General features: G+C 40.0%; 1 protein-coding gene across 1 annotated transcript; it reads left to right on the plus strand.

Moving 5' to 3' along the window:
- Window positions 1-723: 723 nt before the first annotated feature.
- On the plus strand, window positions 724-13856 carry cdan1 (codanin 1; the record flags this gene model as incomplete). Its single annotated transcript, XM_082515876.1, has 28 exons — window positions 724-867; window positions 1381-2042; window positions 2138-2338; window positions 2674-2864; window positions 3080-3199; window positions 3297-3375; window positions 3464-3584; window positions 3760-3869; window positions 4145-4234; window positions 4365-4440; window positions 4560-4765; window positions 4916-5057; window positions 5240-5383; window positions 5571-5737; window positions 5834-5915; window positions 6089-6178; window positions 6253-6307; window positions 7305-7441; window positions 7531-7634; window positions 8000-8149; window positions 8264-8327; window positions 8489-8567; window positions 10922-11145; window positions 11380-11487; window positions 11587-11650; window positions 11763-11974; window positions 12669-12776; window positions 12900-13856. The coding sequence occupies 28 exons, from the start codon at window positions 724-726 to the stop codon at window positions 13020-13022; spliced, it is 4053 nt and encodes a 1350-aa protein (XP_082372002.1). The 3' UTR covers window positions 13023-13856.
- Between the last annotated feature and the right edge of the window lie 64 nt (window positions 13857-13920).

Below are 13920 nucleotides of genomic sequence, written 5' to 3' on the forward strand. Positions count from 1 at the left end.
TTCATTGTAAGTTGCAAACATATGTAGAAATACAGTATGTGAGGCAAAAATACACTTCATGTGAGCATTTTCAACACACCCCGAGGTTTTCTTTTAATTTTTTTAAGTTGTAAAGTAGTGTTAAGGAATAGTTATTCAGGCTATTTGAAGAGTATTTAAAGCTCTTCTTTGAATGCTGGCTGCCCTTTCTTTTGTTTTCTGTCAACATGATCCCACATTTTTTCGGTAATGCTGAGGTCCAGGCGATGCCAGTCCGCGACTGATAGTGTTTCATTGTATGTTTTTACTGCACAGGCAGTGTTATCGGAATCATTGTCATGCTGAAAAGCGAAGACGTTGATCAATCAGATGTTTTCCAAAAGGAAGTGCATGATAGGACATGACTTTAGGATACTTTTTAGGATACTTTTCAAAAACTTCCAATTTCCTCAGGTTATTTTAAGGCAACACAGCACACCATGCTATGATTTTCAGAAAGCCCAGGAAACTATTACGCAACACCACTTTAAAAGGTTTTTGAGAAAGTCTCCCTCCTTGGAAGCGAAATATTAAAAAATGAGTGGTGACTCGAGATTATTTTTTTTTTGCAAAGGACTGTATTTAGGTTGTTATTATTAGTGTGTGGATGACATGTGAAAGCAGGCCCTTTTAACGGTCCTTGAATGACTCTTGAAGGCTCAGATGACAAACACACGTGGTTGGCACACGTAATTTGCAACACGCATGCGTACACAGGCTAACCCCGCCCCCTTTCCTCTCAGTTCTTCAGCCGCGCAGCGCTTGGCAAGAATGGCGGCTCTTTTGGAATCGCTTCTATCACACAAAGTGGATATTATTAAGGTGGTGGACTGGCTAAAGAGTGCAGGGGTAGGTCTGAAACGGGTAATACTATCACGAGAGGAGCATTTATCTGCGTTTTATCTCCGCTTACTTTGTTCTGTGTGATGACACAGCTCGTAACTAATTGTAAACAAAACTTTTAGCTGCTGTGCTAGCGAGCCACGTTAGCTGTAGATCAGGTCGACTACAGACAAGATGGTAGCTGTCAGCTTCCCTTTTTTCAGAAGAAATGTTTTCAGTAAAACCTGTCATAATTTACCACAGTTACTTAATAATTTTACTATTATTTTCATTCTCTTAAGACAGATGTGGGGTTTTGCCATAAATTAGACAGCACGTTGTTAGCTAGGTTAGATAATAATTTTCTTAGGAGATTTAACTGTATCTATCCAGAAAATTTAATTGCGTGGATATCTACTATCTTGGGATGCATCTAGGATTTAATCGCGCTGATGATCTGAGTTATTTCATGGTTGATAGATGGTTGATGCGCTTGTCTCGATCCAATTTTCCAACACTTAAAGTCTCTTTCTTCAACAGGACGAGGACAAGCTGTCGATTAGTGAACTCGGGCTGACAGTTCACAAAGAGGAGTTCGTCCCTTTTCTTTTAAATTTTCTGAGAGAGCAGAGCAGTCAAGCACTCACCCATGGCCCCGCCACCCCAGCTAAGACTCCCAGCCGCCCTAGGCCTGCTGCACAGACCCATGTTTTCTCGGAAAAAAGGGGCTGCAAGTCTACCAGTGGTGGAAATGGTACTCGGGCTGCGAGCCGCGTCCAGCTGTTTTCTCCTTCATTTGTGTCACCTGGACCTGAAGGATCTCACTGTCTGAGCGGGGTCACTGCCTTCAGCAGCCCCTCCTCTTCTACAACATGGAGCCCTGCTTCCAGGCCTTCAGGATCTGAGCGACGTGGTGGGCAAAGGATCATGCTTGGGGACTACATGGTTTCTCCTCCTGACTTTCAGCACAGCCCTAGCTTCCAGTCCCAGAAAAGCCGCAAGAAGAGTGGTGGCAACATGTCATTGGGGGGGCGAGGACGTGGAGGGCATTATATTGATGAGACTGGGGGGAGGAGATCAGTAAGAGGAGGAGAAGGGTATGGTAGGATAATTGAGCAGGTTTCACCTCCATCTGTAGGTCAGCTCAATTTCAACAACTTGGAGGAGTTCCCTCCTGTTGGCTCCTCACCCATTTCTCCTGCGTGAGTCTGCACAAGTCTAACATAAGTAGAGTCGTAAATATATAGATTTGAACATGTAATTTTCAAACAATCTGACCACTTCTGTTATTCCTCAGGGCATCTAAGCCAACTAGAAGAATAAACCCGACACCAGTAAGTGCAGAGCGGCCACGCTCTAAACCAAAGACCTGCTTCACTTCCACCCCGTTCAGTAAACCATCCAGCCCCCTGTCAGGAGTAGTGCCACTCGAGGGGTCGATGACAGGGGGCAGTTCTCTGAGTCTGCAGGAAGAAAGGGAATTGCTTAAAAAGGAAAAGTAAGTGCACTTTTCCTCGATTTGGTCAAACAGATTTGAGTGCATTGTGGGGAAAATGTGTTTAGTTTTTGGATTGGCCAGTAATCCATGTCTGCTAGTGGGTGCCATATTACTTACAGATGGGTAATATTTTGCTGTGTTTTACAGGGAATGATGGAAGTGTAATCCATATTTTGTTGGTAATCGTCTGTACACTCTGGATTAGAGTAAAATTCCCCTTCAGGTTCTTATATGTATAACAGTCTCAGCTGTTTTTGCACCAGCTGAAGTATTTTTTTTTTTCCACATCTCAGTTTATCTTTGTAGTTTTATGATCAGGAATTTCTTGTTTTTAGGACAAAGCGTGCCCAGCAGGTCGGCTCTCCTCAGCCGTCTTCTTTGGAACCATGCACCCCTACCAAGACAGTGCTTAAAACAGGATCTAAAGTTACACCAGAACAACAGACAACTTGTCCTGAACCATCCAAAGTCACTTTCTCCTTGGAACTGGATCTTTTGGTTGAGCTGTATAGTACCTGCATCTCTGGTAAATGACCACAAGGTGGTGATCATTATCTAAAAACAATTACATGAGGATAAAATGAACTTGTACAAACAATTTTGCTAGATGAAGAACAGCTATTAGTAAATGCCTGTCAACAGGTTTCTGTTAAGTAATTAAAGAGTAATTAATAATGAAAGAAATTTAAAAAAGACTAAACACATTTAAATTAGTTAAAAAAATTTTTTATGTGTTTTCAGAAAACCTCGTACCAAACATTTTCCTGGAGCTCTTCTTTGTGATGCAGTTACTAACGTCTCGGTCCCCTCACACTCATGACGATGAACAGGAAAGTTTGTGTGCAGCTCATTCACACTCAGGTGTGCAGTCACGGAATATTACAAATACTAGGATTGCATATTTGCGTGTGTGTGTGTGTGTGTGTGTTGAAGGTCCCGATCTGTTTCAAATTTTCAGATATTCTCGAAAGATGTTATTTAAGACTAGTACACAATTGTGTGTATTTTGCAGTGAAGGTCCTGGAGAATCAGTTTCAGTGAGTGTCTTTTGTTTTCTCCACTTAACCGACTCCTCAACATTCTTAACTTTTTGACTCGTAACCATGTCTTCTTGTAATTTATCAGGTTGGTAGCTCATTTGGACAAGTGCACATTGCGACTGCTGGCAGAGAATGAACGGGTGGCATCTTTCTCTCCACATCTCAGGGACTTACTCACTCAGGCCCAAGATAAAAGCACGGCCAAGGTAACAGAGTTGTATTGTACAGCTGATGAAGTAAATGCAAACATTTATTGTGTTTTTAAATCTTTCCCAGTGCTGTATGCTATGTTATTAACATTACTACCAACCTATGTTGTTAATCCAGATTCTTATTTTGACCCATCTTCACTTAAAAAAAAATAAAATGAATGTATTTCAGCTCTCTCCTTCAGTGTCCACTTTCATCCACTCGGTCCCTTTCCAACCTGATACTGACAACCGGTCCAACTTTAGCAGTGACAAGGCTTTCCACATCTTCAAAAAACAGAGGTACATTTCTGCTTTTGTCCATTTTATAGAGGTGAACTGCTTTAAATTGCAAACGCAATGTTGTTTGTCGATCGACACAGTGTGAAATATTATAGTTGGATAATTTGTAGATTTAATTGTGAGATGAGAAACTTTTCTTGATTGTTTGGTGAATTAAGGATTCAACTGTTGAAATAAGTTGAATAAAACCACTGAATTAATTTTATTAATGATCAAGTATATTTTTTCCATTCATCAATTATCTTAATCACCTGATTCTTTTGTTCTTCTCACAGAGATATTTTTTATGAGGTGCTGAGAGAGTGGGAGGACTTTCACAAGGAACCCGGGTGGAATTTTGACACTGCACTTGGAAATAGGATCAGGTAAGTCCAGTTAGTTACAGCAGTGTTTTATTTATTTATTTATTTATTTATTTCTCCCCCTCATGGTCAGGAATTGGGTGAAATTAAGGATTTCAATGTAATAAAGGATCTTTTTCTGTCTTTACTTCAGAGGAATGATGAGTCAGATGACTTCTGCAGGAAATCATTCTCATTTTGCGCGTCTGTTCCTGAAGCAGCTTATTCAGGTAAATCATACATTTTAACAAAAGCTATCTATCTCATTGCAGAAGTTGCCACCACGTGACATTCTTCTTACTTGGCCCAATAAGGTCTCAAATTGACCTTTTTTTTTTTTTTCCTTTAGATGTGTAAAGGTCCCCGAGTGAACAGCACTTCTGGAGATGCTCCTGATGCTGACTTGTTAGGCATGTTGGGAGCTGAGGGTCTGGGGCGCCTGAAGCGTCTTGAAGAGCGTCTCATTCAGCCTCACGGAGTTGTTGGCCCGTGCTCACCTCCATCTTTTCCTGGTTACCAAGAGTTCTTCAGGGACTTCCTGCAGGCTGCTAGCTGGTGAGACAACAACATTTAAGTAAAAAGATAACAGCATAATAAATATTAAATTTCATATAAATTTCCTGTGTTCTTACTAGTTAAACTTTTTTCTTTAATTTTTTTTAATGGACTATGTTGTTATAATCTGTTTTGTATATTGTGCACTAGCTGCCAGCTGAACCAGCACCTGCAGGATAGCTTGTGCCAGCAGCTACTCCAGCTGGACGAGGTGTCCATCCTGAGCCCTCCTGCTTCCATCTGTGAGCGGGACAAAGAGGAGGAGGAGGAAGATGGAGACATGGAGCAGCAGGTATTTTGTTATCTGCATCTGCAGCTCTTGTGGGTGTTTTGTTAAAATGCTTTACAGCTGTATTTTCCTTTTTTATTTGAAGCAATGTATTTTAACCTGGGTACCTGGAGAGCTCATCTTCTTAAACCTGTCCTCTCTAAGAAGATGAGCTCTTATGCTGTTTATTATTTCATCCTTTTTAGGACGAGAAGCAGCGGTTCTCCTCTGTGTTGCTCCTAGCTCGTCTTCTAGCAAAGTTTCTGGGATTCATTTCCTTTCTGCCTTACCAAACATCCGAGAAGCCGTCCAGAGAAATACAGGATACTGCTATAGCCCTGCGCAGCAAGGTGATGAAACAAATACTTATTGCACCAAATGTTCAGGCCTGTTTTTAAATGGTGTATGTAAAAGTCAGAAGTAGTTTCAGTTCCTTTTATTTTCTTCCTGTACATCTGCAGTACAGATATAAATGTATATTTGATGCCATGCTACTTTTTTTTTTTTTTTTTTTTTCTTTCCCTCTTGGTCCCACAGAGTGTTCCAGTGCTAGATGTGTGTGCTGTGTTGAGAAACAGTATAAGGAGAAGGCACACCATCCTCACTGTTCCCTGGCTGGTGGAGTTCCTCTCCATGCTAGACTTTATCGGCCCTCGGCTGCTCTGCTACAGGACCACATTGGGCACACTGCTTCTCCTATATAGGTTTGTCTTCATATGCATGCATGTAAACTAGTTATGACAGTACAGGTAAATGGTATGTGTATATAGTAAAATAAAAAGTCTCCTGTTTGCTTGCAGGAAACTGGTTCTTGATCGATGTGAAGAAATGTGTTACCTAAATAAGCTACTGATGGTGTCAGTATTAGGCTGGCTCTTTCAGGTGAGTTACAATGTGTAGGCAAGATTTGTTTTTTATGTAATGGTTTATACAGTGAGCAGCAGACTCACCAATCATGAATCAAAGATCTATTTAACACTTTTATGATGCCTGAGAATAATATTTATTTATACGTAATGCTAACATGTAGTTGAACTTGTGTTTAACTTGTGTAGATTCCAGTGATTCCAGAGGATATTTTCTTCACTAGTGAGTTTACTGAGGTTGCCAAGGTGGAAGAAAGCGACATAAATGTGGCAGGGCTTGTAAGTGACAAACTTTAATAGGTGTTTGTCCATAAAACGACTTGTTTTTATATGCTTGTTAATTTTTTTTTTAGGACTGTATTCCTCTGGTGGATCAGCAGCTTCTTTATACTTGTTGTCCATTTCTTGGTGAGTAGAAATGTGGAATGCTGAATGTAAATCTTATGTTTAAATTGGGTTTAAGGGCACTGTATTCTTATCTTAATTTATAGTAGCTGTTTATTTCTGCATGCCTTAATTTAGATGGTTTAATAGCCATATTAACATTGGAGTCTTTACCTTCCCCTTTATTACTGAGATTCATGGGAACAAGGAGTCACAAGTTTGGTACAACCAGCCAGCTGATTCGCACATTCATCTACACGTGTATGTTTATCTGTGAGGTTTTGATCTTTTTTTTCTTTTCTTTTTTTTTTCTGTTCAGTGTGTGTTTTTTACTGGTAGTAGCATTAAAAAAATAATACTAATAAAATGGATTGTCTCACAAAGTATTTGAATTGCAAGAAAGAGTGTCTGTCGCTGGCTGTTACAATTACAGTAAAAATTATTACAGTGAATTACTTTGTATGTTATCAGTCACTTTCTTGGCTTTTTATAGAGTTTCTCTTGGGCTGGTTATGAGCTTTTTTTCATAACAAAACTGCTTTGTCATTTCATCTGTAGGTTCGAGGCTGGTCCTCACGTTATTTTTGTGTCTTTTAATTTGCATATGGGGAGCTGGGTTGTTGGACTAGCATGTCCTTTTCTTTTGGTTAAAGTGAAGCTCTGTCTTGAGGATGGTAATTTCTTTTTTTTTTTTGTTGTACTGGTGTAATTATTCTTAACCATAGACACATTAAATTTAAAGTCTTGCATCTACAGGACTCAATCTTTGCAGGATTTTTTGCCCTTTGATTGGATGCAGAGTAGCGAGTGCAAGAATGGCACAGTTCTTATAGGTTGTTTGGCCTTTTGTTTAGTCATTGGTGGACTCGAGTTTCATTAAGAAGTTTGAAAAATAAACCGTCCTTTAATCAGAAACTGCACAGCTTTGTTCACGTTTGCTCAACACGTTCACCACAGATGAGCCAAGGGACAGCAACACGCGCTTTCTTTAGATAAATCCATCTTGTTTTTATTCATTCAGGTGAATTTCGTAAGCTTTTGGCTGCCTTTGTGTCCGGAAGCACAGCCAAGAGCGGAGGAATTATCCGCAAGATTACTCCCACGTCTGCTGAGCTCAAGGACACGCCAGCAGCTCACAGGTCACAGCAGAAACTGCAGGTGAATAACCAAGCGGCACAGTAAACAGGACTTTAAATGCAATAATTCCTGTGTGTGGGGTATTTAAATCTGTTGCTTGAATATGACAGGTGGACCTCGAGCAAGCCTTCTTTCACAACCAGCCTCCATCGTTACGTCGCACTGTGGAATTTGTAGCTGAGAGGGTTGGATCCAATGCTGTCAAGCATATGAAGTGAGTATTGTGGAGCTTTCAGAGTAAGCTGGTTTTTAAGCCACTAGATTGCAAATTAACTGCAGCTTTCACATCCCTTTGTTTTTATTTAACCTGCCTTCCATTAGATTATCCTTTTCCAATTGAAAGTGACTCTGAGAATGGTTTGTAATCAGCCTGCAGCTTTGGTTGGTTGCTTACCTAGGAGGCTAGAGACTGTCCAACAGCTTGTTTTACAGCACTTCAGTGGCAACTGCTGTAAATTTACCACTCTGTGTTTAAATGTTATATAGATATCTGCTCAAGACTTACTAAGAGCATCGTTGTTATTTTATTTTAAATGTAATTTTTGTACAGTTGTGTTATTCGTTTTGGGCTTCCCGCAGGGCTACCTTAGTAAATGAGTTGGTGGGACGAGGAGAAAAGATGCTGAGAGACGGACTGGGGTCGCCAAACTCAAATCCATCAAAACTGAATGACTCCATTTGTGCTCAATTGTGTGATGCGGGATTGGAGGCTTTGGCAAGAGCCACCAGGTACGAGAGCTTATTTTACAAGCGCCCAGCCGTTTTCTTGTTACGTGAATAGATTTGATTGGGAATTATTACAAGGTGCCACTTTCAGTTAAGAAAACACCCTCTTGCTTGCAGATTTTGCTGTGAGAAGAGCCCTGAAGCCATACGAATATTGCTCCCTCATGAGACTTCGCCTACTGTAAGTCCAAGAATACATATTTGGTTTAAGAAAAAAAAAGGAAGCAGAACATAAGTACAACAAACTACCGCAATATAGAGTTTTAGCTAATAAAAGAATTTTCTGAGAAACCTTTGTGGATGAGTTTGGAATTGGATATTTACACTCGAATTTCTACGCAGGTACTCGCCACTTCGGAAAACATCACCAAACGTCTTGCAACAGAAAAAGCCTGCAGCTGGCTTTCGGCTAACATTACAGGTAATTAGTTAAAGGGATAGATCACCCAGAAACTTAAATATAGAGCTGTTTCAGATGTGCATTTTCTGCATGTCTGCAGAAGAAGATTATAATTTTTATTTATCTATTTATTGGAAGGAGATCCAATGACCAGTTGTTCATTTTATTTACTTTCAAAAATCTTAGCTTATACTTCAACAGACACAGACAAAATGTAATGTCATATTTATTCTAGAGAGGCATCTAGGGATGGGTATTGATAAGATTTTAACGATTCCGATTCCATTTTCGATTCTGTTTAACAATTCGATTCTCTTAGCGTTCTCCTTTTAGCTTAGAACTTCTCTTTGAACAAGATAGAAATTTAGGAGTAACATGGCCTTACAAACCCAACAGTGAGATCTTAAGAGATCCACAGCCTACGGCTCTTCAATGGGGTGTCACAGGGTCCCCAGGAAAAAAAATTGTAAATGTAAAATAATAAAATAAATATTCTTCAGTAGCAATTACACAAGAATATCCAGTAATGTCCCTGCCTACAATTAAACACATTCACTTACCGAAAATCGGGGGCATCTGCTGTGGCAAATGGGTGCAAGCCTTTTACCACAAACTTAGTCACTGCTCGGTGACATTCGTCTACCCTGGCCTGAAAGGAGACGCTACCGGTAGACTGCAGCGAGAACTGCCAGCATCTGAGCCAGACTCTGTCTGTCTCTCTCATCATGGTCACCTAAATGCACAGTAATGGCAGGTTTTGTAATAAGGCAGATCGCGCTAACATAATATGCACTGTTAGTTGATTATTTACCTGCCGCATTAACGGGAGAGGACGTGCAAACGTTACCGCTGCTGCTGGGTTGAGATTCACGAGTCCGGAGCGGAATTAAAAACACGACATTCATTTAAGGTCATCGCGTGTTTTGTGAGCAAATGCTTTTGCATATTCGTAGTGTTTCCTCCCTTAATTGAAATATCTACTTTGCAAGTATTGCAAGTTGCCCTGTTGTCATCCGTTCTCGTAAAGTGTGACCAAACTTTTCAGCGTTTGAGCCGCTTAGGCGCCGTGTTTCCTGCCAGTTTTGCAACTTCGGCCAACGAAGTTGCAAAACGTTCCGCAACGTGGTGATGTAATTCGGGGCGACTAGAATCGATAAGGGAATCGTTTGCAAAAATGGCAAACAACTCCAAGGAATTGAAACAATGGGAACCGGTTCTCAACAAGAACTGGTTTTCGTACCCATCCCTAGAGGCATTTATACACTTGTGTTTAATTTGATGGCGGCAACATGGGGGTATGGCAGCTGGGGCGCAAGGAGCAAAAGGCTGGGAAAGTGAGTGGTATTGAAAAGGACACGCCTGGAAGAAAATCTTTCAACCTAATAGGTTAACTGAGATTGACCTTTGGACCCTCAGGCAGCACTGCATTTAAAACGGGTATGATTCTTGAGTTTAGGAAGAGTTCCAGAAAACATTACGTGGGGAATTGTTTACAGACAGGTGGACCTCGAGCAAGCCTTCTCGAAGAAGCCATATGTGAATATAATCCAGAGAACATTTTGTCTTCTCTGAGCCAAAGCTAATTTAAAATGGACTGAGGCAAAGTGGAAAACTGTTGTGTGGTCAGATGGATTAAAATTGCAATGAGGAGAAGAGAGGGAGCATCCAGTTTGTCATTAGTGCTCAGTTCCAAAGGCTGGATCTCTGTTGGTTATGGGGGTGCATTAGTGTCCATGGATTTTGCAGCTTGCACAGCTGGAAAGGCACCATCAGTGCTGAAAAGTACATACAGGTACATCAGTCCCAGGTAGGAGATGGGGTTGATGAACTGTTTTTAAAATATGATGCACAGTGATTACGTGGCCCTATCCAAACTTTTTTTGGAGACGTAGGCCTGCCACCCAATTCAAATGACTTTTTTTTTCTTTCTTTTTTTTTCCCTTAAATTATACATTTTTACAAATTCAAACTATTTCTTCCATTTTTCTTTTTTAAATGTTTTATTTTGAATAAAATTTCAGTTTATAAGATTTGCAAGTCTTTGTGTTTTTGTTTAACTTTTTAAAAACAGTTTTGGGAAGTCCCCACTGGAACATGAATGCATTGATTGCTTTGAACTGCTGAATGAATGTAAATGAAGGAAAGGCTGAATTTTATGGCAGGGCAGTAGTTTTGCAAGCTTTTTGTGCTCGACTTAGGCCTGTTTTACTACTAACTAAGCCTCCAGACTAAAGCGTACAAAAACATTGAACTGACCTCAAACTCTCTGTGATGCCGGTATTATTTTAAGAACATAATTTCCATTGTAGATGAGAGAAGCACTCTCAGGATATCTAATTTCCATTAATTTCTCATTATAATTCTCTCTTATAAAGCACTCGTAAGACGGGAGTGGAAGAGCAGGTATGACCGCGTGATGAAGGCTCTTGGTAGTCCACCTGCTCCAGACTCTGATGTGGACAGAACTGTGGCTGAGCTGGTCCCTCAGGAAAAGTCACAAACTCCCAAGAGGAAACAAGGAAGTGAGAGAGTGATGTCCTGTCCTCCCCACTGTGACCACAGTGCTTCACTGCCCTCTGACATCATCGTTGAAATGAAGGTATTTTTATTTATTTTTTTTGTGTTAGTACTTTGTCCAGCAGTGCTTTGTAATAACAACATTTCATTTGTGATTCTTTTCTCTTTTTTTTTTTCCCCACTATGTCACACAGTTTACTGTTAAATCACGAGTGTGCCTCACCAGAATGTTAGAAAGTCCATGTAATAAATAAGATCTTAAATATGTAAAAGTCAACGATATGTCTGAACTCAAAGGGTTTAATTTTTAATGTAGGAACTGCTGAGCATCGCTGTTGGCCCGAGGACTGATAAGGAGCTGCCGACTGGCTCTCAGCTCCTAACACTGCTGCAAAAAGTGGGAGAAACATTATCCTGCAGAAAGGTGCGTCAGAGAGAGACGAGTGTCATAAAATTACACCGAATTTACTGATGAGTCGTTTCCCAGTGTTAATTACAGTCTTCCTTCTTTTTTCTTGCTTAGTTTTTGAATGTACTGTCAGAGCAGATGCTTCTGAACTGTAGTGTCCTACTGGCCTGCAAACTGGGTGAGATTTTAAGTGTTTAACTCTCATCATTCAAAATTGCTCTGCTTCTTAAATGTAAACATTATGAAACGTCCTTGACAGACCTGAGAATGTGTTCTGTGTATCTGTTCAGTGTCGGCAGAGCTCCCGGTGCTGCCTCTGTCAGAGTGCAGCGGACGTGGCGGGGATGCTGTTGGTAATGGTTCAGGGTCAGAGCCTCCTGTCACAGCGCTGCTGGAGCAGCTCGCTGAGCTGTGGGAGAAAGACAGCTGTTCCTCCGCCCCCATCCACCTGCTCTTTACCCCGCTTACAGTCACTGCTGTGCTGAAGGCCAGCGACACAGAGGTATGAATGATATAGATGTATTAATGATCATAATATGACAGTCAAATTGAACATATATCAAACTTGTTATACATGTCCTTGGATAGATCCTAAAAAAACATTAGATTGAGGTGTGCAACACACATCGTTTTATTTTTTTTAATTTTTTTTTTCCTTTTCAATTTCAATGTGTTAAAAATCTACAAGACTGAACAGTGTCGGCAAAATGGAACAGTTCTGTTGATGTTTCTTTTCTTGAAAGTTTCTTTACTATAAATTGTTCAAACCTACTCGCCTAAACACTTATAGCATGTTTATACTGGATGGAGACTTTATTTATTTATTTCCTTCCTGGATTCTTCTTCTTTGACTTATTTTCACTGCTTCTCCAGTGGATTTTAATACTCCTGCTTTCCAGTCTGTCTGCTTTCTAGAGTAAACAGACTGGAAACAAGGCCGAGGGGAATGACATGTGAAACGGTCCCTGTCTTGAATTGAAAGATTTGGCCTCCAGCATTCTCCATCATTTTGAATTCTTCCTCTTTTTTTTTGTTCAGTTCTGTCAGGCCCAGTGTTCCTTAAACAGTTTTATTTATATACATATTTAAAAATGTAACCTTTTTCTATAACCTCTAATTATTTAATTTAAGGTCATTTGACACTGAAATCTCTAATTTTCTGCAAATGTTTTTATTATTTTTGTTGTGTTTTTTAGAGGAAGAACTACCGGTTTGTAATTGGAAGACTGGTGGACAGAGGATTATTGAGTGAAGAAGAGGTCAAATCCCATTGGAAGAAGCTAACAGAACTGGCCTTACCTGTGGTGAAGCTTCATTTTCTTGTCATCTTGTATAGCTTTGGAATTATTTCTTAATACTAATGATCTGACCTCTGGCTTTTTCTGCTCTCCTGTTCTAATTTTCTTGTCATTTTTTTTTCTCTTTAGGAGCAGATAGCGAATTTTCAGCTGAAGTTAAAGACCGTGAAACCCGTCTCACCTCTGGCGGAGTTACAAAGCCACATGGACATTCTGCAGGTCTCACATCAGACAGTAGAGGGAGCTACATGATAGCAATAGTACTATCCAGTTTCCCCGCCGCAATTGTGTTTTCGCCACAGTGTTTAATGTAACATCTGCTTGTGTTGTTCAAGAGGTACACAGTTCTGAGTGACTTCTTTTTGCTGACTATCTTTCTGCTTCACAGACCGTCAAAGAGAGTCAACAGTCAGCTTTTGCAAGCCTCAGGCTTAGGTTCTGTAGCTGCAAACCGAGAACTAAGGTGCCAAGTAGAACCAGAAAACCCCGTCAGTCAGGGGTAACATCTATGGACCACACAATCTCATCTTAGATCCAAAGGAATTTCCTGCAGGCAAACCTGGATTGATGCTTGTGTCTTTAGGCAAACAATAAACAAAAGATCGAGACGATGCATAGATTGGAGTCATAGTAGATTCACGCTTAAGACTGAAGAAGACTGGGCAATGAAATGGGGAATTTTTGCATAAAAAAAAAAAAAAATTGCGTTATTAATATTTATCACGTAAAATCTATAACAAATACTACAAGTTTCAAAATTAGAAAAGTCACGTTTGTGTAAGACACATTGTTGTCTTCATTTCAGTATAGCACTTTCACTCTGCTGTTGACCGCTTCACTAGTGACTGCGTCTCTTTCATAAATGCAAGCATTTGTGATCATGTTTTTGTTCATGTTGAACAAGCGCCCTACTCCCTGCTGCTTTTAAACTGATATTCTTTTTAATGTTGCCGCATAGTTTAAATTCTAAATGACAGTGATGTATTCAGATTTAAGTGTTTATTGTGTATTGTCATGTTTGCAATGAGTAACATACAATTTCGTAATGAAAAAGAAAATAAAGTTTATCAGCTTGAATAATCTGCAGATTTTTGGGGGGTGTTTTTAATCAATGTGAAACTCAATTTAAAGACCTTTTGAAATGTAGAGA

This window comes from Aulonocara stuartgranti, assembly GCF_965226115.1.
Source record: "Aulonocara stuartgranti genome assembly, chromosome: 19".
Lineage (NCBI taxonomy): Eukaryota > Metazoa > Chordata > Actinopteri > Cichliformes > Cichlidae > Aulonocara > Aulonocara stuartgranti.